At 40.2% G+C, this 27289-nt stretch overlaps 1 protein-coding gene across 3 annotated transcripts in view; it reads right to left on the bottom strand.

Annotated features, from left to right (window-relative positions):
* fbxw7 (F-box and WD repeat domain containing 7) overlaps positions 1 to 27289 on the bottom strand; it is a 109629-nt gene that overhangs the window by 64451 nt on the left and 17889 nt on the right. For 2 of the 3 annotated variants that reach the window (XM_063884343.1, XM_063884342.1), the window contains 2 exons: positions 12396 to 12644; positions 11239 to 11766 (listed from right to left, as the gene is read on the bottom strand). In XM_063884343.1, coding sequence (XP_063740413.1) covers positions 11239 to 11766; positions 12396 to 12575 — 708 coding nt within the window. In that variant the 5' untranslated portion in view covers positions 12576 to 12644. Of the gene's footprint in view, positions 1 to 359; positions 736 to 11238; positions 11767 to 12395; positions 12645 to 27289 lie in introns of those variants that run through there. The other variant, XM_063884344.1, reaches the window with a different exon arrangement.

Genomic DNA, 27289 nt, shown 5'->3' on the forward strand with positions numbered 1-27289 from the left:
TATTTATTATCACTAATCCTACTACAAAACTGTTATTCATTAATGTTCAACCAAGACAAGACATCACTAAAAGGAAGTATTCTGCATTCTGCAAGTTGAGTTGCGGGGTTGACTGACCATTGAATTTACTGATTTTAAATTCAGCAGAACTGAAAAAGATGGTTTTGGTTAGCAAATGTGTAAAAGTTAATGTTCATTGTTCGACATTAACGATGAAACTTCATTAACCCCTTTGATTGGCAGCAGTATCACATATCACCATCAACCTCTCTAAAGAATGTGAGAAATTACCTTTGACATTTTCTTGTTCTGTGGCTCAACCCAACACATATGACTGGCCTTATACGTACAACACTTACCCGCCTGCGACAGAAAGGCAAACCCTGGGCGATGATGTTGATGCTAAATATCTTGAGTACTTTCTGAGGGGGTAACGGTTCCGTGGCAACGTCTTTGGCTTCTGCCCCGGCAAGAGGCTGCTTCTCCAGCTCCACGTCGGAGGAAGTTTTCCCTTTCCCAAAGGAAACATTTGGCATCTTTCTCCGAGCACCAGACGCAAAACGGGTAATAGGGCAATGCCTCAGCATTGCAAAATAGGTTGGCTACTGGATCATATCCCAGATGGCGCTCCGAAACCTGGCCCACTACACGTACAAGCTGATAACTTTTCTCAAATCACTGTAGCAACTTCCTTGGACCTGAAAACCCTTGTCCAGACGTCTCAATACTGTGCTCGCTCAGGCACCTAACTACTACTTCACCTACCTACTCAGGACTCATCTCCCTGCTGACTGGCACCCTTTAAAATATCTCTGGGGTGTGAGGTCACTGTTGCGCGCAAGCCAGGCGGAGCAGCTGCCGTCAGGGCCTGAAAAGAGGATAGAACAACTCAGCCTCTCCCCCTCAGACAGGCACCGTGGAATCTGCTCTCATGACCCCTCGGTGGGGGAATGTGTATCAGCAGTCGTCCGACGCAGCTCACGTGTCCGGAGGGCTTCCTCATTGTGGTCATTCTCTGACCCCCCTCTGGTCCTCCCAACTTAGTGAACTACATCACCACTGAGTCCAGTTAACTTTACGCCATTAAAAACTGTCAGCATACAAAACAGAAGGTTCCTATATCCTCGTCAGAATCACATTTGTCAAGTGTAAAGCTAGACTTTGTTTTATGCTAACCTTCTCCGACTCTCCCATGAACCAAGGTGTTCATGAATGTCAGTAACTCTGTCTATGTCAGCAAAGAGGCTGAGGATATTTCAAGAGACGATCACGTAGCTATTCAATGTTAGCATGTGTGACACATGCACTAAAACAAGGACTCAGTAAGTGTAAAGAGGGATGGACTTTTAGAAGCATTTTCTTTTAAACCTTGCAACACAGCTGGGAATAATGAAATGAAGGTATAAGGGAGGGCTACAGTATAGCAGGGAGTTGAGAAAGTTTTATATGCCTTTTTTTAATGTCTCAAACCATGAGTTGCTGCAGTCTGGCCCCTCTTGAAAAAGAGGTTCTTAGAGTAAATGTGTCCTTTGTTACAGGTTAAATAAAAGGTTAAAAATCAACATTTCAAAATGCTGATTCCAATATGCAGCAGAACACCATCTATGATGAATATGGATAAATCTACCGAAAGAGCAAGTGGCAAGAGACAGCCTTCTCTGTGTGCATTTAAATGTCTGAACACATGGTAACAGGGAGACCTACAGGGCTTAACCTCTCTTCTATTCTCACATCCACCATTGTTTGAGGAGGATTACAGAGCCAGAACATCTATCAGAGAGGACTGACACACCAGGCCGCTGGACGCCATTGAGTGTTTGTGGCGGACCAACACCCACAGTTTTTACAGTATGTTCAGCACAATTGGAGCAAGTTGGCGCCTTATCGGCAGCTGTTCAGCCAATTGAGCATGTTGAACAAACGGCAGAGGCTGGTGAGAGAGATCCCTGAATGAACATCCGGCTGGCCAAATTAGCAGTGGTTCCACTATTAATGCAGTCTTTCCTACTTCTTCATAAGCAGTACACTGCATTATGACAACAACAGTCCAAGCCAGGCAAAACTTTGTAGGGATTTTATATCCATAATCTTCCTAATTTGTATTCAAGCCTATAAAACAGACTCAATCGAATCACGGTGGGTTCGCTATAAACATACGGTCACATTACATTATTTGATTAGTAAAAACATCGCTTGGAGTTGCTATAATTTATCGTCTGTTCATTTTTGATTGGATAACATCACAACTTAATTTTCCTACTAGGTTTAGAAAACATGACTGACAATAGTCCGCATGCAGTGTGAAATAACCAATGAGGCACCTGTGAAAGGCTGCTTGTCTATGACTTGCCACAGGCCTTGTGCTGGTTACTTGAGCTTTCAGACTAATCATAGGCCATAAAGCTATTTGAGAGACACACTGTTCCAGGCGCTACAACATGATCAGGCCAAGAACCCCGTTAAGATGCAAGCCATGCAAGAATATTAACCTTGGAGCTAGGGCTGGGTTATATAGAAACATTTCCAATACCTCAATATCCAAATTGCTACACTATTGTAAGGTTGCCGTCGCAAATGTTTTGGACAATTTGATCTCTTATAAACAATTCATCAGTAATGTGGATACAATGACTACATGGGATAATAAGAGAACAGAGAACAGGTTGGTATGTTTAGAAAACTACATTAATTTCCTGTAATGCAGCTTTCAAATCAGAAAAAAGACAACAGTTATGTGACCTTACAATTCTAAGACAATCTCTAGTGACTTAAAGAGATCTCGAAACGATCCAGTCAATATATCAAGTAAAGGAATGTCAAAAAAAATGCATTGTGTTTCCATTTGCTTTCCCATGAAACCAAAAGCATACATTTTCCTTTGGTGGAAAAGGGAGATCAAGTTTCTGGAGTTCTTAAAGTTCTCACAATCCAGGGTTTTAATTGAGTGCAAAGGAGAGGTAATGTTATGGCTTCTTGTTACAAGACTGAAGTTCTCTGGGATCTTCTAAAGGTATATGGAAACACTACAGTAATCAAAACCTACCAAATGTAGAGGATCAATACCAGGAACCAAGGCACTAATAGTTAAGCAAACATCTTTTATGGTCACTTTAATGTTTTACACGATAATTTGCAAATAAAGACCTCTATGAAAGCTGGTCTGCTGTCGATGTTCTGCTATTTTTTGGATACGTTGTACCCTTATTAGTGCCTGGTTATAGAGTTTGCAATCCTTTGAGCGCCAGAGGTCAAGAATGCTGGCTTCTAGTAACTCAGTACACTTACAAATCACTTCTAGCTCTTCAGTGCAACTGAGATGACATGGTATGCAGATGAAGATACTGCAATAGGGGGTAAACTGTAGACCTTCTCTGGGTTAAAAAGCTATAAACATAGATTCTAAAGGTCAAAAAAGCACATTTTCCATCAAAACTTTGATTCTGAATGTCATACTCATCTTGCATTTCGATTAAAGAGTCATGTACTACAGACATTGTTGTTTTAATATACAGGAAACATCTTTTTTGAACAATCAGTCAGTGTTCAATCGTTGTACTGCTGCATATTAACGGCACTGAAATTCTTCAACACTATTCCTGCTGCTTCAGGGCAGCTGATATTACCTTCAGCTCGGAAGAGAGTGAGGTGTGAATAGAAAATCTTTTTATAGACTTTACAAGATGAAATATCATAACTAAATGGTGTTCTTACTGCGCCTAAATGACAAGCAGTGATCAGCCTTTTAATTTATGTAAAAGGTAAAACCATGTGATCCATGCATGGCAATATATTATGCATGGTGTGTTTTACTACCCAACATGCAGGTGCAGTTTATGACATTTAAATATCAATATTGTAGATCCATTTAAAATGAAGGGTATTTATCACCCACACACAGTTTCTATAGCATCAAGTGATAAAGCTGCAATCTCTGCCAAACACCAGCGGCCTTACTCAAAAAAACAACCACATGCATTATTGTTTTCACACCGCTGGATAATGTCCATGTGAGATGGCCTACAGTCCACTACTGAGTAAAGCCTCTGGAGGTAAAGTCTGAGCACAGCTGCAAAAAGCACCCAGAACCTTTGGGTCATGGATTATTGTACATGCATCGCTCTCAGGCCACTGCTTCCCTCTGGTGTCAAACACTGGGACAACAATGATGCTCTGCAAAAAAAAAAAATCCTCCAATACAACGATATCCTGGCAGCCTGGGACTGTGCAGCTAGTGTTAGGATCAAACAACCAAGAATATTTCCTACGAGGAAATTATTCTGCAAGGCAAATTAAATCCATCCCCCAGCACAACTTCCTCGATTAAACTTGAGTAGCTCGTTTAACGATCTCAAAGCAAGGACCGCTTCTCAAACACGAATTGCCACTGCAGATACATTTGGCACTGCACAGGAAAGCTGCAAGTATAATGTAACTTCAGGATCTGTGAAAGGGCATATTCTTTTGGCAGATGTTATTTGTAGTGTCCTTTTAAAACAGAAAAAGGCTGCTGACAGGAGCTTTCAAGAGTGGTGGGCAAACATGTAACACCATAACAGCTCTCTCTTTTACGACACATGCCGAGCCATTTTCTTTCTCGTTTTCAAGAATTAATTAAGCATACCCTACTGAATGGGCAATTTATACGAGTCTCAACAGCGGCCGATTTGACATCAATTAGTGCACTTAGTTTTAAACAAAGAAAAATCCTATCTGAGGCGGCACAGAAGACAGTCAGCAGCTGTCTGTGAGAGAACTGGAGGATTCGGGAAATACAAGTGGCTCCAAGTGGGAGGCCAGTGAGCGATCACATCCTTAATTGCTACACTTTTAAAACTTGTGAAATAATGGTTAAAGATTGTGTCATTTTTATAGATTATATTCTGACCTTCTACTCTGAGTGACGTTTATGGATGATATAGATATTACCTGTGTTTGTTTGTTGTTAGTATGATGTTGCTTTGTCAAATTGAAACGTAAATCTCTTTGCATTTTCAGAAATATGTATTACTTGTTATACTATGTCTTGTATCAAATCAGCTAAACTGAGATAAAGACAGATGAATTGTGTTTAAAAACAATCAACTTGTAATTGAGTCGAAAAAGACGAAACAATATTACTTTGCAATAACCAACTCAACAAGCCTGTGTTTCAGTACATTATGAGAGTTTCTACTGAAGTCGATTCAGAATATATTGGTAGTGACTTATACTAGATGCTTTCATGTGGGAGGATGAGAACACTGGTCCTTTGTGGCTCGTCTCTGCCTGTGTGAAGGACAGTGTGTGGGAGACGCCACCTACAACAAGCAGACTTCCTTTCCTTCGGAAAAACATTAATTTGTGGCAATGAACAGTAGTGTGTGTGTGTGTGTGTGTGTGTGTGTGTGTGTGTGTGTGTGTGTGTGTGTGTGTGTGTGTGTGTGTGTGTGTGTGTGCGTAGAGTCCTCAGTGTACTTTAAATTGTCCAACTGTGCTGCAGTGAAAACGAATTGGCTGAGAAATGTACAGCTCACTCACGTCTCAAGCATAATTCTTATTCATTGAGTAAAAATTCAGATTTGTCAGGGCGGTATCCAATTGTTGGACAAGTCAAAGGGGTTCATTTGTGGAATAGTTTTGAAAAGGAAAATAAATGTGAAATACTTGAATAGATATTCCTAAATTAAGATGATTTGAGATATGAATCCATGTGTGTCTGATTAAGTGTTTGTGAATTAACAGAATAACTCATGTACTCGGCTTCTGTCTTTTCAGTCAGTAGAAAGTTGCTTTGGTTTGTGACTTTTTCAAAAACAACAAGTGATATTGTATATGTGTAATTGAGTTGTATAAATTGTAAACGACCACAATAAACCAACCGAACAGTAAAACCTGAAAACGTAAAAAGCAGCCTGCAGTAAAGTGCATATACCTGTGCAGTATAACTGTGATTCATACCCTCTCAGTTTATCGCCGTATCACTCAATGCCATAACACTCTTTGTTTCATTGGCTGTAGGAACAAAGCGGGATAATATTATTTCAACCTTGTCCAAGTCATTGCGTCCTCAAAGCCATTAACCAATGAGCACCAGAGAGAGCAGCTGACCCTCTCTTTGAATGTCCCTTCGTCAATATTAACATAGGTTTGACGATCAGACACGACACAAAGAGGAGAAGGACATCTGAGCCTTTACAGATACAAATACATTGGAGTTAAATAGATAATTTCACTTATTTTCAATGATGCTAGAGATGTTAATATAATTCCCTACATGATTGAGGTAAAGTACTTTGGTTTTAATTTGTCGAGATTCATATTTTTCTATCATTATTCCAGATGAATCAATGTCTTTGTAAAGCAATGTACTGTACAGTCAATGCACTCTTGCCCTCATGGTGTTCTCAAGCTTTGCCTGGCAACCAAGGTCTCTGATGAGTCATTATAAGAAATCTAATCCGACAGGATCACATAATGCCCGAGTCATTAGTCATAGTGAGTGATATGTTCAAATTAATTCCAAGATGAACAGACAGCAGTGTACCGTAGGGAGTCTAAAACGGGCATGATATGTTCCAGTTTATTCTCATCACATATGAAACAAAAAAAAACTTGAAACATTCAGTAATACTTTTTTTTTTACGTTTCCAATGCTGTGTGAAATAAAAATATATCCTAATTCCATATTTAAAAGCTTTGAAGAGAAAAACTGTAAAATGCAATAAATTTCTACCACTACAAAAAATAAATATCAAGATCTACCCCTTCTGATTGCACACTGTTTATGAAGAGTTATGGAAATAAAACCATTAAAAAATGTGTCTAACTTTGAAGCTCAGCGGTAATAAAGAGGTCAGACCAAAATGAATACTAGAACTACTACATTTCAAAAGTGAGAGTCATTTCCACAAGATGTGGGATTATGATCATTTTTCAATAAGCATATACAGTGCTCCACTCGCTATGACCTTTAACACTTACCTTAAACAACCCTAAACATTTTCTCCAGCTGCCACTGTCAAATCTGCCTTACCAAGGGCTAATGTATACCACACATTATGTAAATATCAACACCTGCCTCAGCCCCACAGATTCAAGCCTCATGTAAATCCAACACCATATAATCTGTCATTCAACACACTCAAATGTCATGTGATGCGTGCCCTTTTAAGTGCCCTTGAAGAGAAAGGCATCTGCTCAAATTGTAAATCTAGATGAAGCTTTGACTCAAATCTTTGCACTTTGGGCCTGCAGGGGTGTTTGAATATGGATTCAAAAAGATCTTAAAGAATGTGAAAAAGATAAATGATGAGCATGACCCTGAGTATCACCACGTTGGCAAGAATAGTGGCAGGTGAAGAAGAGGAGGTGAAGCGTCTAATTCTCGAGATCCGAACCAACAGCACACGAGCCTGGGAACAAAACCTGTCCTCAGCAGGGACATGTGAACACATGCACAGAACCGGAACATCCATGTTTTTTTAACACTACTACTACTTTACACCTTTACACATGTACACTGTTTGCACACAGACGGTGCATGCAGACATTACTTCACAAACCCCACATGGACTGACTCATTCTCGGTCCAAACATGGGTACTGATATCTGCTGCAACCCTGCCTGCCCTTGTTTGACACGTGGATCCTGCAGCTGTCACAAAAAGCATATATCATAGACTGCGCACGTATGCTCTATGGCAGCACACACGGGACCTTTAAATGTGTAATCAATATGAAGGTTATCCATCCACTGCTACTACTGCTGGTCATGTTGTAACCCAGGTTTGGAAAAGTATAAATGAATACAGAAATACATATTTTCTCACTAACAAAACTCATACATTTAACATACCTTGCGGATTACCACTGCTTAAATGTTTTTATAATAAAAGGAAATTATTGGCATTTTATTTTTTTACCTCATCAACTCATTGACTGCTAATATGACTCAAAAGCAGACACAAGATCCATGGTGACTCTTTGTAACAAATGAAATGCACTTAAATACTTAATTTACATTATCATACAGACCATTTTCACGAGAGGTTTTTAGTTTTAATGTGATCCGTATATATCATTGTGGAAGCTACATTGAGCTCACTACACAGTACTTTGAACTTCTTAAAAGCGTTTGTTAATGTTTATTTAAGTTACGTTCAATCATCTAAATCAAGGTCAATAGGCTGTAACCACAGCTGCAATATCAGTTGGATTCATCTGCAACTGTTTTGATAAAGTTTCAATTCAATAAATTCCACAAATAACCTAGTTCCAGTTCATGATTTCAGAGGGTTTTTTGCTTTTTTATGATATGTTTTTTTTCAGTAAAGCGTATATATTATTAGGATTTAAAGTGTTGGGCCTTCAGAACAAAACATACAAAGATATCAAACCTAATTCAGACAGAGGAGTAGAATTTTCCACCATCACTCTTATTTACAAGCAACCAGCTACAGTATGATAGCGCATCACACCTAAACCACACAGAGCATAAATATCTGAGATGACTCTCCCTTGAACTGTCAAATAAATGTCAATCTAGGCTTCCTGCACCTCCCCTAATTCCAAGCATTCAGGACCCACAGCTGAACAAAATGTGTACTTTCAACATCAAAGCCAGCTGGCCGTCTGCAGTGACTGAAGCCCTGACAAACCTTCCTGACAGCTGCGTCAGATGGTGAGAGGCGCACAGGAACAAATTCAGAATAACTGCTATATTTAGGCCAATATAAGCAAGGGCAATGTCTCCATCACACAAAACACCACTCAGGTATGGCATGCAATACAGGAAACAACCGTGACATTTAAGAGAGACAAATGCTCTTCAGCAGCAATAATTAAACTTCATTGCTGTGCCGCTTCCTATTGTCAGGCGAGTGTCGGGGGAGAAGCAGTGTACGTGCCATGAGACCTCACTGCTGATGATAAATCTGTCACAACTTTCGTTATCACCGTCTGTTGAGATGTGTTTATTATCTCTGGTGTCGTCTATATTACCTCTGCTGGATTAAGACATCCGTGCCCGCTACTGGCGTTTTGAATATCTCTTGGAAGTGTTTCCTGGCGTGCCTGAACACAAATCTGAAGAAACCATTTGGCTGAAAATGCAATTCGTCTTATCAATTCATCGTCCTATATTTTTTCTTTGAGAACACAGGACTTTGGTTTTCTCCATATATCTGATTAGGTAGAAAGAATGTACCCAAGACTTAATATAGTAAGTTAAATAAAATGGCTTAATCTCAGAAATCAGAAGTGTGATAATTTGATCTAAAAATGAGTTGTACCATTACATATTTGCCCAAAAGAGGATTTAGAGACCTTTGACTAATTACAAATATATTGTGGTATTTATCCGTATCATACTTAATTAGCCTTTGAGCATAAACGGGAATATGCACGATATAATAAAACAGCATAAAACATAGTTCACCTGTGCCATTACAGATATAAGTATCTGCCTCCAGCATTATTTTGGGAAAGGAAACTATAACGTGGGTATGGATTAAAATTAAAACCGGACAAATACTGAATTAGGGTTGGTTATGGCTGCTGCAGATTTGTATTCATGTTGAAATGATCTTAATAATCCAAACAGGCTATTATTAACCATGGAGTCTAGAGGACAAACAGGGCCATGATGGCATTAAACACATTTTTTCTCTTGTGGAAGTCCATGTCATAGCATTGCAAAGACACTGCAAGCCATAAATACCCTCCTTAACTTCTAGTAAACATCATGGCCGACTATTTCCCAAGATGAAATACAGATGTTGTGAAGGCCACTGAAACACACTCAACAAAATATCCACGTCATCACTGAAAAAAGACAGCACCAATAAACACTGGTGCTGTGCTACATCAGAGCCGTGTGCACCAGGCACATCAGCACGGTTACTGAGGGAAGACCTGACGATTTGTCTCACTCATCTTCTGAACATTAAGCGGTTTTCAAACTCATCATGTCAGCAATCAATCAGGGAGGCATGAACGTGCCTGGAGTTTTAACCTGTCCTAAAACAGATGAAGTGCTTTACGAAGAGGCGGTTCAGCTATAATTTCTTCTTCTTGTGCTGTCACTCTATCAGAGACTGCATGACAATGCGGAGCTGGAATTCAGCATGTGATCAAACTGCTGAAATAAGATGCACAGGAAGACTTTAACTTCTGATCAGTCGTCGTTAATCTGTTTTTCTGATTGTTGTGACCAGATATAACTGCTGCTTTAATGAATGGTGATTTATCCAGACCCTCCTCTGTCTCATTTATGACAGCCGTGTGGTGTGCTGTATATCATCTCCCCCCTTTAATAATGTAGTGGTGTATATTTTTCAGAGCCCTGAAGTGGTAACAGTGTATGCTACACAGATGCTAAATCCCAGGTCGACTCTGGCCTTAGGACTTTTGTGGCATGTTGGATCGCTCCTTCTCCCTTTCTGTTATTTATTATAGAGTTTCTTCTGCTGCAGGACAGTTTTCTTCTTTCTTTAAACCCAAGAAAGTTTTATAACAAATAAATTCAATTAATGTGTGTTGATTTGGTTTTGACAAATATATTATTGTATGGAATTCAAGCTTTTAAAAAAAGAGTGTTTTTTCTCAGATGGAAATCAATTGAAAGGTTAAAGATAACAGTTTTATTTTCACTTTTGTTATATAATTTTGCTCTACATTCAATCTAAAGTATTTCTTATCCAATGAATCAATGATTTGATTAAATTCTATCATTTCTTGAATAAGGAATATCTGCTACCCTAGCCAATGAGTAAGAGATTTGGTCACGGATAAAAAAATATATTGCATTTTTTTGAAGTGCAATTACAGACTTGTGCCAAAAGAGGGAGCTGCTGCTTTAAATAACAACACGTGCTGCCAGTGCAGAGCATTGTGGGGAGTTTTCACAGTAGCGATGTGACAACACCGCCTGTGAGAGACTTCTGAAACTGCTGCAGAAGTGTCAACGGGTCAATACAACCGGATTGCAAGTATTGTTACTTGAGTCAAGTGCTACCCGGTCAGTCAGGAAAATGCTTGGTTTTATTTGGTCATGAGGTACTGGTTTCTGCCTTCACTCTGATACAACAGAGGTGAATTAAATCTCGTTTGTGGTCTTATAGTATTGATTCCAGAAACATTGGCCCTGTAAACTCTGGGGGTTTCACACCACTCTGTGAAATCTTGACAGGGGGACTATCTTTTCAGGGGAAGGTGAAGCACTCCCAATGAAAACGCTTCAGCAAACAGCAGCTGAGCTTACCTTCTTGTTGGAAGAGCTTTGGTGAGTACAACCCGAGTCCAGGTTGTTATTGGGGGTAGACACATTGTTCCTGAGAGAGGGAGACCGCAGCCCGTCCTCTCCCTCTCCTTCCTCCTCCTCTTCCTCCTCCCTCCCACTCTCCGCCGAATGTTCAAACTCGTCACTATCTTGGTCCATCTCCTCCTCGTCCTCATCCTCCTCCTCTTCCTCCTCACCCTCTTCCCTCCCCTGTGACTCCCCTCCCTCTGTCCTCTCCTCCGCCTCCTCCTCCTCTTGGTGACTGCTGCTGTTGTTGTTCTCTTCCTCTTCCTCCTCCTCCTCGTCCTCCTCGCCCAGCGGCTGGCCTCGTAGTCTCCGCTGCTCTGCCCCCCACATCCATCGGGCTCCTTTCTCACCTCCGTTCACTTCGTTTGGAGGGCCCTCCTCGTCTTCCTCGCCGTCCTCGTCCCCCCGAGGGCCGTTGCTGGCTCCCGAATCACTTGGCGCCCATGGTTGTTCTCTCTCGCCATCAACCTGCGACGCCTCAGCCTGTGAGGAGCCAAAGAAAACACAATGCCTCAGAGGAACGGTCTGATGCTAAATGAAATCTGTTGAAGGGTTTTGGTTTTGCCATAGGTCCCATTATTTTCCAGGAAAATCAGTTCAAGTCCGACATATTCAGATAGAATAAAGACCTAAAGGATTCAGACCGGTGTGTATGTTCTTCAGTTGTTGTACCCGGCACAGCGCTGCAAGTCTTTTTCACAGTTTGTGTTTTACAGGTTAGTAGGGTATACAAAGGATAAGGTTACCAAGCAACCATCAGCTGGTAGAGGCAAAATAAATGCCAAGAGGAACTCTGTCACACAAACTGTCTATATGCACATTAAGTTATTTCCTGTTTATTTTTAGTAAAATAAAAAGAGTAAGCAGGTTAAAAATACAATTAAAAAAGGCACCACAAACTTTGAAAATATAAGATTTGACTTTTTGTACGTTTGTAGAGCAAGTCAGTGGAAGCAGCATGAGCTGATTTCCCATGTGCTGCCGCCAGTTTCATTCATTAGTAAAAGTTAAGTATTGCAGCAGCAATATATTAAAATCTACATGCCTTGATGATGTCACTCTTTAGAAAGCCTCCCTATCAGTTTTTAGTTTTGAATGTCAGCCGGTCTTACCCTTTGCTGCAGCTGCTCTTCCTCCTCTACTACCCGGTTCATGTGCTCATCCTCATCACCCTCCTCTGCTGCCTGCTGGGGTGCCCGGGTCGTGGAGGAGGCGTTACCTCGGACTGCCGGACCCCCCGGCCCCCGACCCCGCCTGCTGCTGCTGCCCCCCGACAGCAGATCCTGGTTCATTTCCAAAAGCCAGCTTGCTACCTCCTGGACCTTCGCTAGGCTGTCTGAGGAGGAGAAGGCCTTGGCATTCTGCAAAGAGACGCACAAAAAAGGACAAGAGACGCAGATGGTTAAAATATGGTAATTTGTATTTCTCATTTCCAAAATTTGCTTGTGTTTGTGAGGCAAAAATCAATCATCAAACAACTGCTTAGATTAAATAATAATTCCAGAAACTGTTAATTGCTTCTTTTTTTTTCAAAACAAAGTGAGACCATTACTCTTCATGTTTTATTTTCCTTCTAAATTTAAATAATTAACATTAACCATTTGCCCTTGGAGCCACACCATTGCTGTTGAAGCAGACAAGAACAAAAAGGCGGGAGTGATTTGGTTTGGCTTCAGATCACACAGCGTTAAATGCTGTGCCTCACATGCAGACAGATGAGCAGAAAAGCCCTGAGAGCGTCCAGTCTTCCTACTTGCAACTAATACATCAAAAAAAGTCCAATCTGTAATATGCAAAAGGAAAACATGGCTGTACCAGGAGTTACATGCTTCGGATAAATGGAAAAGACACAGTGTTTATCTTGTAAACCCTGTGTTGCTGCTGTGCACTCACTGGATTATGACGGCAACCCTTCTGAATAAACACACAAGTCACACAGCATGCTTCTGAAATGTCCCAAACCATGTGTGCAATTGAAGGAGCGGCACCACAGCTTTATCTACAATGAGACAGCTTCCCTCTGAGAAAGCACACAGGAATCCAACTACAAGTCTAATCCGTCACCATCAAAGCATCAACTCTCTTGAAGCCCATTTCCGACTCCAAATGTCCCTGCACTTACATGCAACTGACTGCATGAACATTTTTTTTTGTCTCAACATACCAATTTGGACACCTTAACTCAGGTATTGAGTAGTCACAAGGCTATTGTTTTTACACATGAAACTTTTGTTCAGGCTTTTGCAAATTCATACAACTGCTTTCACAATTTGTTTAAAAAATATTGATACAATCGTAAGTATATGGATTGGGAACATCTTAACAATACCAAAGCCACGCAATAAGATCTGTATCAGATCATTCTGCTCAAAAAAGATGGCGAAAGGACATTATTAATTGGTTAATTTATCTTTTAAATCCACAGGAGTATCTATCGGAACAAAGAGGAAAAGAGTAACATCTGCAATCCTATTGGATGATACAAAAGTCGCAAAATCAGTCTGTTTTGATCCTACTTGGGTGCTTGTCCAGTATCTCTTTCCATTTAATCTTTACTAAGAACTACAGTGTCTGGATTTGTGATTGTGAGAATGTTTTTCCACTGACTCAGCATTCAAGTGGCAAGAAAGACTTATGTAAATAAAAGGGAAGTGGGATGTTTGAGTCATGGATTTTTCAAGTCCAAGTGGTGGTGGGCTGCGAAGGTAACATGTGAAGCGGTTCCATCCTCAAGGCTGTTTAGTATCAATGATCAGCCATTCATAAAGCTGTAAGACAAGTAGTGAGAAATAAGAGCCAGAATGGAGCCTCTGCGGAGGCCCAGATAAATATTCTACACATCTTAAAACACGTTATCAACCCCGAGTATAACAAGGCAGCTAGAACATCTTCATAGTTAAACACACTTTATATCTGTCACCTATTTGCATTGTGCTTTAAGCCAATATGATCGTCATGCTGTCACATATTTCTCTAAGAAGTCCGCAATATTTACAAAAAGGGTCTTCCTAACAATTAGTATATTGTGAACAACACAAAATGAGGGTAATTATCTCAATTTAAATCCAAATTACACTTGGTGGTTCACATGAGGTCAGAGCTTAGACACTGGTAACACACATTACTATGAAGAGGTTTATTTTTTCTGTTGAATTGTACATAATCTTAGCTAATGTAGCTTTAAACGGTGCCAATGGGCCTTTTCAAAGCCCACATGAGGTCTTTAGCTAATCATTACTGTGACAAATTAGGAATCAGCTATGCAGACGGCGGTTCCAAATCTCAATGCACTACAGACGAGATGAGAATTTTTTGCCAGAGGCTCACATACTTTATCTGTCTCAGCGGAAACCAATTGCTTTGACCTTGAAGAGAAGTCACTGGTCCCTTTGTAAGGATTCTCCCCTTCTCTGCTGCTTGGTCCCGGTGCTGTGGTGGGAAGCATTAGACCTATCTCAGATTGCACAGAGCCCCCTCGGGACTCCCAGTCCATTGCTGTGAGCTCAGAGGAGGAAGGCTATGAATAGCGAAAGTTGCCCCAGCCTTTTATCGCAACAGCCAAGGTTTCCGTAATTAGTTCCCTAAACACAGCATGAAATGTGTTGGTTGTTATTGTTGTTCAAACGATTGTGAGCAGTGTAAACAGGAGGAGAGGGTGAATCAAAATACAGATGTGTTGTTGATTAAACAGGACAAATGTAACTGACTTTCGTCTCGTGGCTGTAGCTTAAGGTACATTTTAATTCATTTGTTGGCAAAGAGACTTGTGTGTTCTGTTTCAATTATAGCCGAAAAGCACAAATGTTAGAGCGTTTTTTTAAATCAGGTTGTTATTCACCATTGAATTGAGTCCTTTCGTCAACCAACTGTACCTTTAAATTGCAAGCAGACAATCCTTTCAGAATAGCAGCATGTACAATCATATATAAAACGGTCCTTCTGTTGAATTGGTTTAGCTGTGCGGCTAACATACAGAAAGATTCTAGGAACACTTGTAGTGAACAAAGACTTGGCACATGGTCCCAAGCATTGCAGGACTAAGAATAGAGTCTGATGAATGAAAGTTGTGCTGCAAGAGCGATGAAGTGGACGTAAATAGCTTTGGAAAGCCGGGGAGGGCAGGTGTGAATTTGTGTCTCTGGAAGCAAACAGGTGACACAGGTGGCCCGGAGAGACAGAGCGTCCGAGAGCAAACACAGAAAATGAGATCTGAGATTTTTCAAAGTAATGGAACAAAACGTGGTCTTTTATTAAGTCTTCTTATACTGATGGCTTTAGCTTGGTTGTGGATTTTATCAGCAAAAACAGTTCTGAGAACCCACTGTATGCTACCTGCTTATCACTAAAAGAGATGCAGATTACACTAGCAGCTACCTGGTAAACACAGAGGGGCCTTTAGCATCTGAAAAGCCAGATATTTCTTACAGAAGCTAGTCAATACCCAAGTGAATGAATATTGTACACAATTGCCAGATAGCCAAAAACACCAACTCCAGATAAATATGTGTGTTTCTCTGTTTCCATTTGTAAATAGGTAAAAGTTTGCCAAAACAACAACAGCATAACAGTTTATAAATGTGCTACACTGATATGTCAAACTCACGAAGAAAGTGGCAAGAAGAAAAATGAATGCAACGTTTACACACCAACAAAGTTTAACTACAGGTTTTTTTTGTGAATTCTGTATATAATGTAAACGCCTGCTAAATATTTTGTCGCATGCCAGCTCAGACAGATTCTTCTTAAGCATGTATTTATAAAAAGTTCCATTTTCTTAGAATAATCATGTCATGATATTGTGTGCCCAGCAGTCTGGCAGTATGACGTACAGACAGACAGTCCCTGGTGTAGCTGCTGATGTGGACAAGAGGGTGGGAGTTTTTTCTCAGGGCGATGCCAAGTTGGCACTTCACAGATAAAGCCACAGCTGTGGCACACACAGACTTTAGTTTAGCCTTGTGAAAACACTCAACATGGAGCACTTCAACCAGAGTGTGCTTCTCTCTGGTGGATTTGGAAAGACAGCACAGCTCTATTCACAGAAGCTCATCTGACTGCACCCCCAAACAACTGAAAACCAAACTTGTTTCTTACAGATGTAGAACAAAACTTTAACTGCAAGTCAAACACATAAAAAGTGTTGGAACACTGATTACAATTAAACTCAAAGACACTGTGAGATGTCATCTAAACGCGGCTGTTGTGCATCAAGCAGAAAGTAAGACAAACAGTTATTTCTATGGCTGTCCAAGGCCAATATTGCATATCTGATCAATATAGGCATCTTAATTATTATGCTTCATTCGGGAAGATTGGTCTATTTCTGGTCCTTCTGCAACCCATTCCATTCTTGTTACAATATATGTCATTTTAAGTTGGGTTTGAAGTAGTTTTTAAACGCAAAATGTCTTATCAGGTACATACCTCAAACATGTAGGGAATTATTGTCAGACTTTTACGAAAAACAGATCCATCGAAGACTCAAATGCCGATGACAGTTTCGGACTAAAACATCTAGGGTCTCATACATATCCACAGCACATCCCTTACAGCTGGCATAACTTGTTTTATAAAGTCTCATTAATCTTGAGATTTCCTTACCTTAATTTAGCTGCCAGTAAATGTCAGTAAAGTTGGTTGAGACGGGAGTTAATGAAGACACTTGGGTATAATTACTTTTAAAAGTACTGCCTTTTTTAGTTGAAATGTTACATTTTTTTTTTTTTAAGACATATTGCTTTTTCAGAATTAATGACATCTGAGATGGTGGTTGGCAGCTATTAAAATATCCATTTAGAAATCATTCGAATCATGAATAATATGCTTAGGATGGGATTCTATGTTTCTTGATGGATTGTGAAAACCGAGATCCTAAGGGCTAATGTGCGACAATGATTTCTAGCTTTGAAAAAGATGAAACCTGAGCGAGAAAGAGACTGTGTCGTTTCAAGGCTACTGGATACAGCTAGCACATAAACTGTGTTGAGAATAAAGAAGGAAAATAAGACTGAGCTGAACATCCTCAAATAGCAGCAATAAATCACACCAATATGACCTTAATACAACAGCGGGAGAGTGGAGAAAATATTGGCTGTCCACAAAGCACATAGTAACAGAATAGATCGAACCGCGGAAGTACAATGAATCCACTTAGATGTTCATATATTAGCAGCAGGACATTAATGAAGACTGAACAACCCAATACTGGCCATTTAAAGGTGACAGATACTGCTGTCTTGTAACAGATTCCTGAAAAACTGCAACAAAAACTAATAAGGTGATGAAACTTCACTTTTTCAATGGTAAAATCTTTGAGCCAACAAATGAAATTTAAGTATTCATGAAAACTCTGTAAATCCTATACATACACAGCATTTCTTCAAACCTTTTTGTCTCCAATTCAGCGCGGGAGCTTTTAATCGATGTTTCTATTTAGAGCTGGTGCCCTGTGATGTCTCAGAGGAAGAAAGTGAAACCCTGAGCTGCTCGACAGAGGGACACGTGGTTTCTCCACATTCATTTTGCAGTTTTAAGGACTTCACACTGAGACAATGCTGTCTCAGGAAAACAACAACTTCCGTTCAACACAAAAGTGGGATTAAATATAAGCACAATACCTAGTTCACTCATTATCTCTTTATTTGAAATTCTGCCATGCAACCATCCTATCATACCACAACATCTTCCTTTGTGGATTTCTATCATTACACATGAGCATAAATCTTCTCAGAAACTGAGAGAATCAACCCCGTCCACAGTGAGGATGGCCGTCTGCCAGAAGGTCTCTGTAAGGGACTTAAAATCGTAGTCGGTGCCAGCAAACTATTAAACTCAGTCTTGTGCATAACAAACAGAAACAGAGGGGACCATAGAAGCTACAGCCATGAGACACAAGTGTGTGTTGGAGCAAAGTCCCACTCACACACTGGCATTTGCACACAAGCACTCAGACACACACAAAATCTTGTAAGGCTTTTATTTGTTCCATTAGGAAAAGCTTTCTCCCTCAATTGATGATGGGCAGCAATTACTGCAAACCACAGGCCGTCTGAAGGCATCCATTTGAATAAGTCTGCCAGCTGAAAGCAAGTCCACTGTTGTCAAGGCAGCAAGACAGCCATTAAATCACCTGGTGCCATTAAATAATCAATTACTGTGCTGCACTGCCTGGTAGCACACTTCTTAAACCTGGGAAATCGTTTCAGACAACCAAAGCAGATGAACAAGGACGCTGTACCTCACACGCTGTGCTTTCTGCAATATGATGTCCGGCCACACATGTGTCCTGCATTGCAAATGGGTGATAACACACAAATGCCGATTGATCAGAAGCGTACAGGGACAGTGGGCAGCGACCCATCGTTACCTTTGGTTGAGGTGGGCAGCCGGTGGCCAGTCGGTGCAGCTGTTCTGAAGTATGGCTGGAGAAAAGATCTGAGCAGCACGTTGTGCGGCCCAGTCTCTTCATCAAAGAGGAGATGAAGCTGCAGCCACAGCCACACATCGACTTGCTCATTAGTAGACTCGCTGTTCTGGGGTTAGAAGACGTGTGGAAAAGAGATGAGCTGTGAGCCGCATCCACTTCCTGGTCCTGTGAATCCCTTAGTTGTCCTCACAGCTGATGTCTTTTCTGTAATTATTCCACATGCTGCTGATCCACAGGTACTCCCTCACTGAGATCAGGTTGGTTTCGTTAACATAATACACACGCCGACGCTCACCTTAATCCAGTGAGGACACGTGTGATGGGAAGTACAGTTTCCCGGTCCATTTCCCTCGTGATTGCTTCACACCTACTCCACTCCCTCTGCTCTACTTCCATCTCCAAACAACACACGCCTCCTGCTGTAGCTTCCCCTTATTTTTTTCTCAAACTCACTCTTATCCATACAACAGCTTCTTGTGATACTGCAAATAATACTCAGGATGCAATGCCTGTCACTACTCCCTTCTGCCTCCCACAGTTTCCATGCGTGTCTCTCCCTTCCCTCCCCTGCCTTCGGCTTCTGTGCAATGAGGATGCTATCGTCGTCAACGCTGCTGCCACCACTATACAGCCTCCCCCCACCACCACCACCAGCTCCAGCGGTAAACCACTCAGACTCAGCTCCTCCAACTTGCCGATAAAAGTGCTTTCCTCGAATGACATCTGAGCTCCCGGTTGTTCCAATAAGTGAGGAAGCAGTGGACAGAATATTGTAAGAAATCCAAGCCACTCTGTGTGCACCAGAGGGACTGATGAGCAGGATACCGTCAGGCATGCGGTGGGGGAGGGGTCCAGGGTAATCATTTGGGAGACAATAACAGAGCAGACAGGACTATTATGGTAATAATCCGTCACTGCGGTCAAGATGATGTCTGCCGCTATAATCAGTCAAATAAAATGGCCACTTGAAAAGCTGATGACGGTCTCTCAAAGTGGAAAATATAAACTCTTTAATACGCAGTTATTTAGCTCAATCCCAGTAATTAACAGTCATTAAGCTTTTATGAGTGCACACTATTTTGGGATTTATGCAGATGGCATGTCTGTGATTAGTGCCAGAGCAAACATCTGCAATAAAAAGTGCATCCTTTCTAACTCCCTCATGTGACAACATCTGTCCCAGCTTTGGTGAGATTGTGTATTCACCGCTCACCTCGGCACAGATGTTTAACCTGACGATGAAGTGACGCTCGGGGACGACATTAACATTGTTCAGCACAGAAGCGCATAGTTACCAGAGCTGATGAAGCTGTGGGGCCTTGGGAGGCAGGGAGGGAGAGTGGGAGGGGCGCTGATAACGGCAGGGCAAACAAGAAAACAAACAAGAACTGAGAATGGGTCCTCTGTTAAAGGCAGCAGCTGCCCATTAATAGCACACATAACAGAAAATGTTCAAAAATCACTGCCGGTTATCACCAATAATACACAGGCAATGCAAAAACGGTAATGCAATGCAGAAGCAGCAATAAATACACTAAAAACACACCGATTATTTCTCACACATGGCAACAAGGAACAACAGTCCCATCAAGAAAACATGAAATCATAAATAAAAGTATGGATTACAAGGTCAGAATTACTATATATTAACGTAATCAAATATCTATATTCATACTTCAAGTGCTAGTTTTAGGCTTTTACATGGTGTGATTACTTCTGCATTATTGTGATTTGAAGCTGAAAGCATTGAATGACTGATGAGTTGATCAAACAGAAAGCTAAGGGCAGCTAAAATGTTTACAATATTGACAAAAGTAATCTAACTTTTTTGTATGACAATGAAAACTGTTTGAATACATTTGGGAAAATACGGAAAAATATTACGGGAAATACAAGTATGACATTCCACTATTTTCTGGCATGTAATGGCCAAAATACATAACCTATCAAAATGTAAATTCAAAGCCTGTAACACCTGTGGTACGGTCTTATGTTCTTGAAACAATGAACCGACTTTACAAGCACTACTTTTCACTAAATAGCAAAACATTTAGTGATTTTATTTCATTGTAAAGCAGAATCGCCGTTATATCATCCAGTTCTTTGTTACTTATTTTCCACCAGATTTGTCCTTTTTCTTCTCATCCGTGTCGGTATTGAAGTAAAATCCCATGGCCTGGAGGTTATGTGTAAATTTCCACTTAATTTGAAGAAAAGAAAAAAAATCCACTTTTTTTCAACCTTTTTGCAAGCGCATCTCAACTCAGTTTATCCTGCTTAAGGCAACAAAAAAAAGGGTCTTGCAACGTCAACTAATATCCTAATATTGAGTTTATGAGCAAATAAACTGCCTCTAAAATTGGCATCTCGTTTGAAAACACCTTTAAGTGGTCAATTAAAGTTTGAATCCACCGAGGGTATACAAGTGTCTTTGCCCCTGGGCTGTCCACCCTGTTTAGTATGCGAGATGCTGTCTGGCCGGCTTGAATAACGCAGAGAGATCTACTCTAGAATCGACTGTGATTAGTCCCTTTTCAGGTAAATATTGCAAAAATGACAAGAACTGCTATTGCCACATCCGTTTATTTGGTTGAAGTGCTTCATGCTTTGATGTGCAGCTGTGACCGAGTGCCAATTTGCCCGCAACATAAAAGGTGGTGAAAAGGGTAATAATGAAGCACTTAAAGCTGTTCTCCATGCTCACTTACTGGCACATCTTTGTGCTGCCGATGGGAGGGGGGAGGTGCTAAAGGTGACAGCTCTCTGTGATTCATTGAAACTGAAATATCCTCAAACACCAGGTTGTCATCTCGAGGGAACAAACAGAACAGCAGGAGAGGAATTCAACACAGATCTACACTGTCAAACTGAAACAAGGACAAAACAATATGTATGCAGCAAACATTTAAGGCAGTACAGTAACACAACATGTAATCTTAAATCAGAATGCTCCTTAAGCAAACGGTAAGCATGATTCGTTGTTTACTGTTCTTGGTCAGGACTGAAAGACAGGCCACGAGGAAAGGGTGCCCTGCTCATTATTTATGAATATTGCTTTTCACTGTGTCAGCTCAGTGCTTCAGTATTGATCCATAAAGAGGAGACTCACTGCAGCAGAGCGGAGACTTTCAGAGGAAGACATAATGACTCGCGGCTTACACACAGCACTTACAGCAAGTATCAAATCCCAGTGGAGGCGAAGCCAGACTGGCATAAAACATGGTATGAATATTAGTATTTAGCCTTTGATTAAAATAAAGGTATGTATAAATCCTGCACTCTGCACTGTGCCTTCTCAACTAACATTCAGCACTGCATTAACTGAACAAGAGCTGTGCAGATCAATACTGTTCTCTTTACAGATCTGTGCTTCTTGTGCTCAACGAGAGGAGTCAACCATTAGATTAAACTGTTGATGAGTTTATAAGAAGTGCATTATGCAAAGTCAATTAGAGGTTAATGATGACAATCTTTAAAACTGCAATTAATACAATCACGATACATCTTTTGAAAAGTTTAAAGGACTACGAATGGATCTCAACTCTGAGTTTTGTTGTACCTCAAACTGACTGTTAGAAAATAAAGGGCCAAAAGGTCAGATAAAGTCCATCAGTCATGCATCTCAATGACTGATCTAAAAGAAGCTAAAGGCCGATGCAGCCTTCTTCACATGAAATGTAATTTCAACCACAAAACCAAGTCACTGTATCCCCTTCATGATGATAACAGTATTTATCTCTCCACAAACAATCACTGTGCAGCTCGAAACAAGAAGCTGTGTCACTGTTATTCTCATCTACCATTGTCATCTAAAATATGACGTCATTAGAGCACATGCTGATGCCCTCGTGCTAAGGATAACGCAACTCCTTTAAAACAATTCTTCAAACTTTATGTCCCTTAACGGCTATCTACACGTATGTTTGGTTTCTCTAATACACTTTGAATTGAAAAAGAACAAACAAAGTATATTTTCTTTTGTATTCAGGTTTTTTTTCCCCCACTGCTGAAAGGAAAAGTATATCAAGTGACTGGTAACCATTAAAACTGTGTCTCAGTGCGTCAGAGGTCTATATTAACACTACCGACAATCAATAATTGGAGTGGAATTTGATATGTTGGAGGGTCGCTCTGAAGTGAGAAAAGAAGGGGACTTAAAATATTTAACACGTTTCACTGTGAAGCTAAGCAGGGCTAAAGGCACCTCGTTTTCAATCAGACGCTGAGAGTGCAAAGACCGAAGCAGTAACCTTACACTTTTTAATATCCTCCTCTTAATCTAGCCTTAACTATTTTTGAAAACTATTCAAACTAAACATTTTGTCTCTAAATATCCCACATGTAATTGTCTTGTGCAAAGAAAATATAGTTATCCTGACTGGGATATCATCTATCATCATCTCTGTTGATCTGCCACTATTTGATTTCATAAAGTCAATATATTATTATGCCTGAAACCAAAGAAGGAAGAATGAGTGAATATTTAATATTATTTATTTATCATATCAAAACTTAAATCTTTTTTATAACATGTAATCGATGTTGCCAATCTCTACACCCTAAACAAACTTGCACACCAGGGTAATAAAATCCTTTTCTTTCTTATTGTAACGTGCAACAATGTCAATGCAAAGTACTCACTTGAAAGACAATCATTTCCCTCTTGTTCTGCAACATATTAAAGGTTTATTTGCATCTATAGCTTTGATTCAAGAGTTTAAAATCATGATTCTTCGCTGCATAAAGCCAGTGGTCCTGCAGTCTGTCGACTACAGTGCGCTCTTCATTCAGACTAATGAAGCCACTAATGAGACATTACGGTAGACCGTCGTAACCACGGTGTAAGCTTAAGAGTCTAAAACAACCACGAACTTCACAAAGGTAAATTATTCACCCAATACTGACCTAATCCGTAGTGATGAGAAACACACTTTGAGAGCAGATTTGTAGACAAATTGTTTCAGTGGTTAATCAAGTAGCAAATGGTGCCATTAATCTCTCCAAACCAATTAGTGGTTGATACATTTAAGTGGGCTTGTAAATTACGTCCTCAATTATCATTAAGCTCCCAAATTGTGACACACTGAAAGGAAAAGGGAAATGAGATAGTTTATCAAACCCTCACAGTGCATCTCAAAGTTTGCATGCTTTCATATAAAGGCCAACGGTCTGTGTTTCTGTTAAAAGGGTTAAACTTTGTGTCATTAAAGCAAAACTTTAAAAAACTCAATGTGACGACAGTATATTACAGAGTTTGCAGACAGACCATTTCCTCTGAGTAGGCTGCACTCTGGTGGAGAAAAGGCAGATTGTGGATTATTTCTCACCAATTGAGACTATGCCTTCAAATGTTTCACTAGCATCTTTTTATTTTTAATCAAAAGGTTGACGAAGCAGTGAAATTGAATCCATAAATCTTAACACAATTGAATTATAATATAGTATAGCGTCAGAAAAATACACAGACAAATGAACCCGTCCTTCATCAGAATTCATCTCTGGGCACCATGCCAAAGCAAAACAAGGTCCAGTCACAAAACCACAACTTCCTGTCTCCCAAACAGTGGAATAAAGTAGGATTTCCTGTTTCCTACAGATCCTGAAAGCATGAATGAGAAAGTGTTAACTTCACCCCTCAAAGATGACATAGATCTAAACATCAACACAATTTCACAGAACAAAATTGTACAATACGAACTCAAAGCATAGTGATTAAACAAATACAGATAATAACTCAAAGTTGATTTGATAATAGATCCACTGTCCAATATCCATAATATGCCATCATTGTCAACCACTAGAAACCATCATGGAAACAAGTGTAAAACTGCAAGGTGTTACAAGAGGATGTAAATGATTTAGTGCTCCACGTTCTGTACCCGTCACCACATCAGAAAGTCGACTTCCTTAAAATTATATTCTGTTTAACTTCCAATACGAGTCCAGATAACAATCCATGGCTGGTAACCACTGTCAGTGCTGATAACTGTCACATGGTCATGCCTCATTTTAAAATACTGACCCATTAGGCTCACATTGGGAGTATTGTTCTTCTGAAGTGTATACAATTAGATGTTTTTCAAGAATACATAGCACCTTATTTACTTTTCATCTTGTTACAGACATATGTGCATTGACAGAAGTTAATCGCTGGGAAAATGTGTCTGAATTGAACCACTGTAGTTAAAGCTGAACTTTCTATACTCTGACATGTGCATTGGCAGCGTTTTTTAACTGCTATCCTCCATTATCAATTGTGAGTATGCTGTTCTCTGCAGGCAAAAGACTGTTCTGAATTATTTACAGAGAAAGAGAGGGTGAGAGGTGTGGGACTGATTAGGGAGTGACACAGAGGATGGCTAAATCTCAGCCATTCACACAGACTGCTTAGGAAGCAGTTTCAAATTCAAATGTTATAAAGGACCTTTTCAATAAATGACAGCAGTGCAATTCTTCCGGGAAACTTCACCTTTCTGCTGAAATTCACTATTCTTCTATTCCTTCCTGCTCAACCTAAGAAGGAAAATCTTATTCCAGCGGATGGCACAAGCCGAAGCAAGCACACTTCAAAGATCAAATAAAGTATTTTCTAAATTACTTTTCTCAAGAAATACGAGTCATTTCTTGCTAAATGCATTTACCATACAAAGGAATCACTTTCCTGAGCACAAGGAGATGGCATGGGGATAACATAGGGAAATTGAACTTGGTCCTAGATGACAACTCAATCCCAAACCATCATCCTAAATTATTCAAAACCATATCAGATGTCCTTCATCCGGTCCCAGAGACCAGGGTAACAGTTTTATGGGAAAGACCATGTTAACATTTTGACATTTGAGTGCCAGTGCACACTTTAAAAATACAGCAGAGAGCCAAGCAAGGCGCTGCTCTGTGCTATCAGTTTACCTTTAATTCACTCGCCCGGGCCGGGGATGAATAATTCACGAGTTGCACCACACTCATGGCTTTAAAAAGCAAGAACCCCCCTTACAGCATTGAGCACTGAATACACCATCAACACATTAACTATGCTTTTCCCTCCACTGTAATTGTTGACAACTACAGCATCCATCAATATTAGCAACTTAACGTTAAGAAATTGTGCTTCAAAAACACCGTTTAGATGTGCTATAGAACAGATACACATTTGCTGTTCAATGAATAATCATTCCATTAAAGAACAAAAAGCAGCTTACTATGTATTATTTGCAGATCTTCACATACCTTTTCAGCTTCCACACACATACACACACCCAAAAAGGACCAACATACACACACATAGGATGTCTCTGAGTGGATTCACCTCCTGTTTGTTCACAACAACACTAACAACTTCCACTGTGTCTCGTGCACGGGTGTGAAAGGTCTGCTTCCTGTCTGAAACGCTGACAATGAAACACAGGGCGGTGCCTTCCACACATCCTCTACAGCGTTCATTTACTTGTCCTCCTTGATCTCTGTGGCACCTTTTTTTCCTGTTTCATTAGACAACTAATGGCGTACACATCCTCAAAAGAGGAGTGATTATAGGATGTATACTCTTATACATGCTGATGTAAAGCAATTAGCCCTTGCCAACCACCATGCTTTCCTTATAGGAAATATTGTCTTTTAGTTAGATTGATGCATTCTGTATTTCTACTGTCTAATACCACTGACTCAGAGGGCCCTTTTATGGGCCTTAGTATGCTTTTGGGGGTTTTCCTTTTCCTGTGTTATTTAGGTTTTTGTATTTTGTATTGTAAATGGTCTTCAAAGGCTAAAATCCCCAAGTTTCTCTCCTGAACACACCCCCTTGAAACACTGCCATTGTACTCCTTTGTTTTTTTCTGTAACACTGGCGCTGATTTTGCCAAGTGCAAAAACACATTGTACGTGATAAGCTATGGGGTGGGACATCTCTAAGCAGTTGACTAATCACAACAGAGCCAGCCAGTTAACCAATCAGAGCTGACTTGGCTCCGGTTTCAGACAGAGGGTGAAAAGAGGTGCTGCAGGCAGTATGAGAAGAGCTTGAACATTAAAGCAGGTATACATATCACAGTAGAGGCAGAGAATACAAAACTGAACCTGAAAATAAGCACAATATGTCCTCTTTCATTTCAGACCCTGCATATCAGGCATCCATTACTTTTGGAGATGATGATTTTTCACTTACTGTCATAAAGCTCAGAAATCAGAAAAGCGATGTCAAGTGGTTGAGCTATTGCTCCCTTACCCTCTGACTGGATGATCAATTCATTGAGTTGCTTAATATAGTTTAATATCACTGCTAACTAAATATGCGCTCATGTAATATTAAAGTTCAAACCAACTGCTTTTAATCTACACAACATGTGGTTCCACATTTTGGATTACTTACTAATACTCTGTCATCTTTTACTGGATCAGAGTTGGCGGTATCTCACAAATGTATAAGAGCATTTGTGAGATACCTCTACTAATGTAAACACTCATTCTGTGCCCCCACTTTTAATCTTTTGCCATACAAATCTATCTTTACTTTATTTCTGGCCTTGACTATCAGCAGAGTTTGTTATGACTTTGATCCCTTTCTGTAAAGCTCTTTTTCTTTGG

This window comes from Eleginops maclovinus, chromosome 5 (genome assembly GCF_036324505.1).
Source record: "Eleginops maclovinus isolate JMC-PN-2008 ecotype Puerto Natales chromosome 5, JC_Emac_rtc_rv5, whole genome shotgun sequence".
In the NCBI taxonomy this organism is placed as follows: Eukaryota; Metazoa; Chordata; class Actinopteri; order Perciformes; family Eleginopidae; genus Eleginops; species Eleginops maclovinus.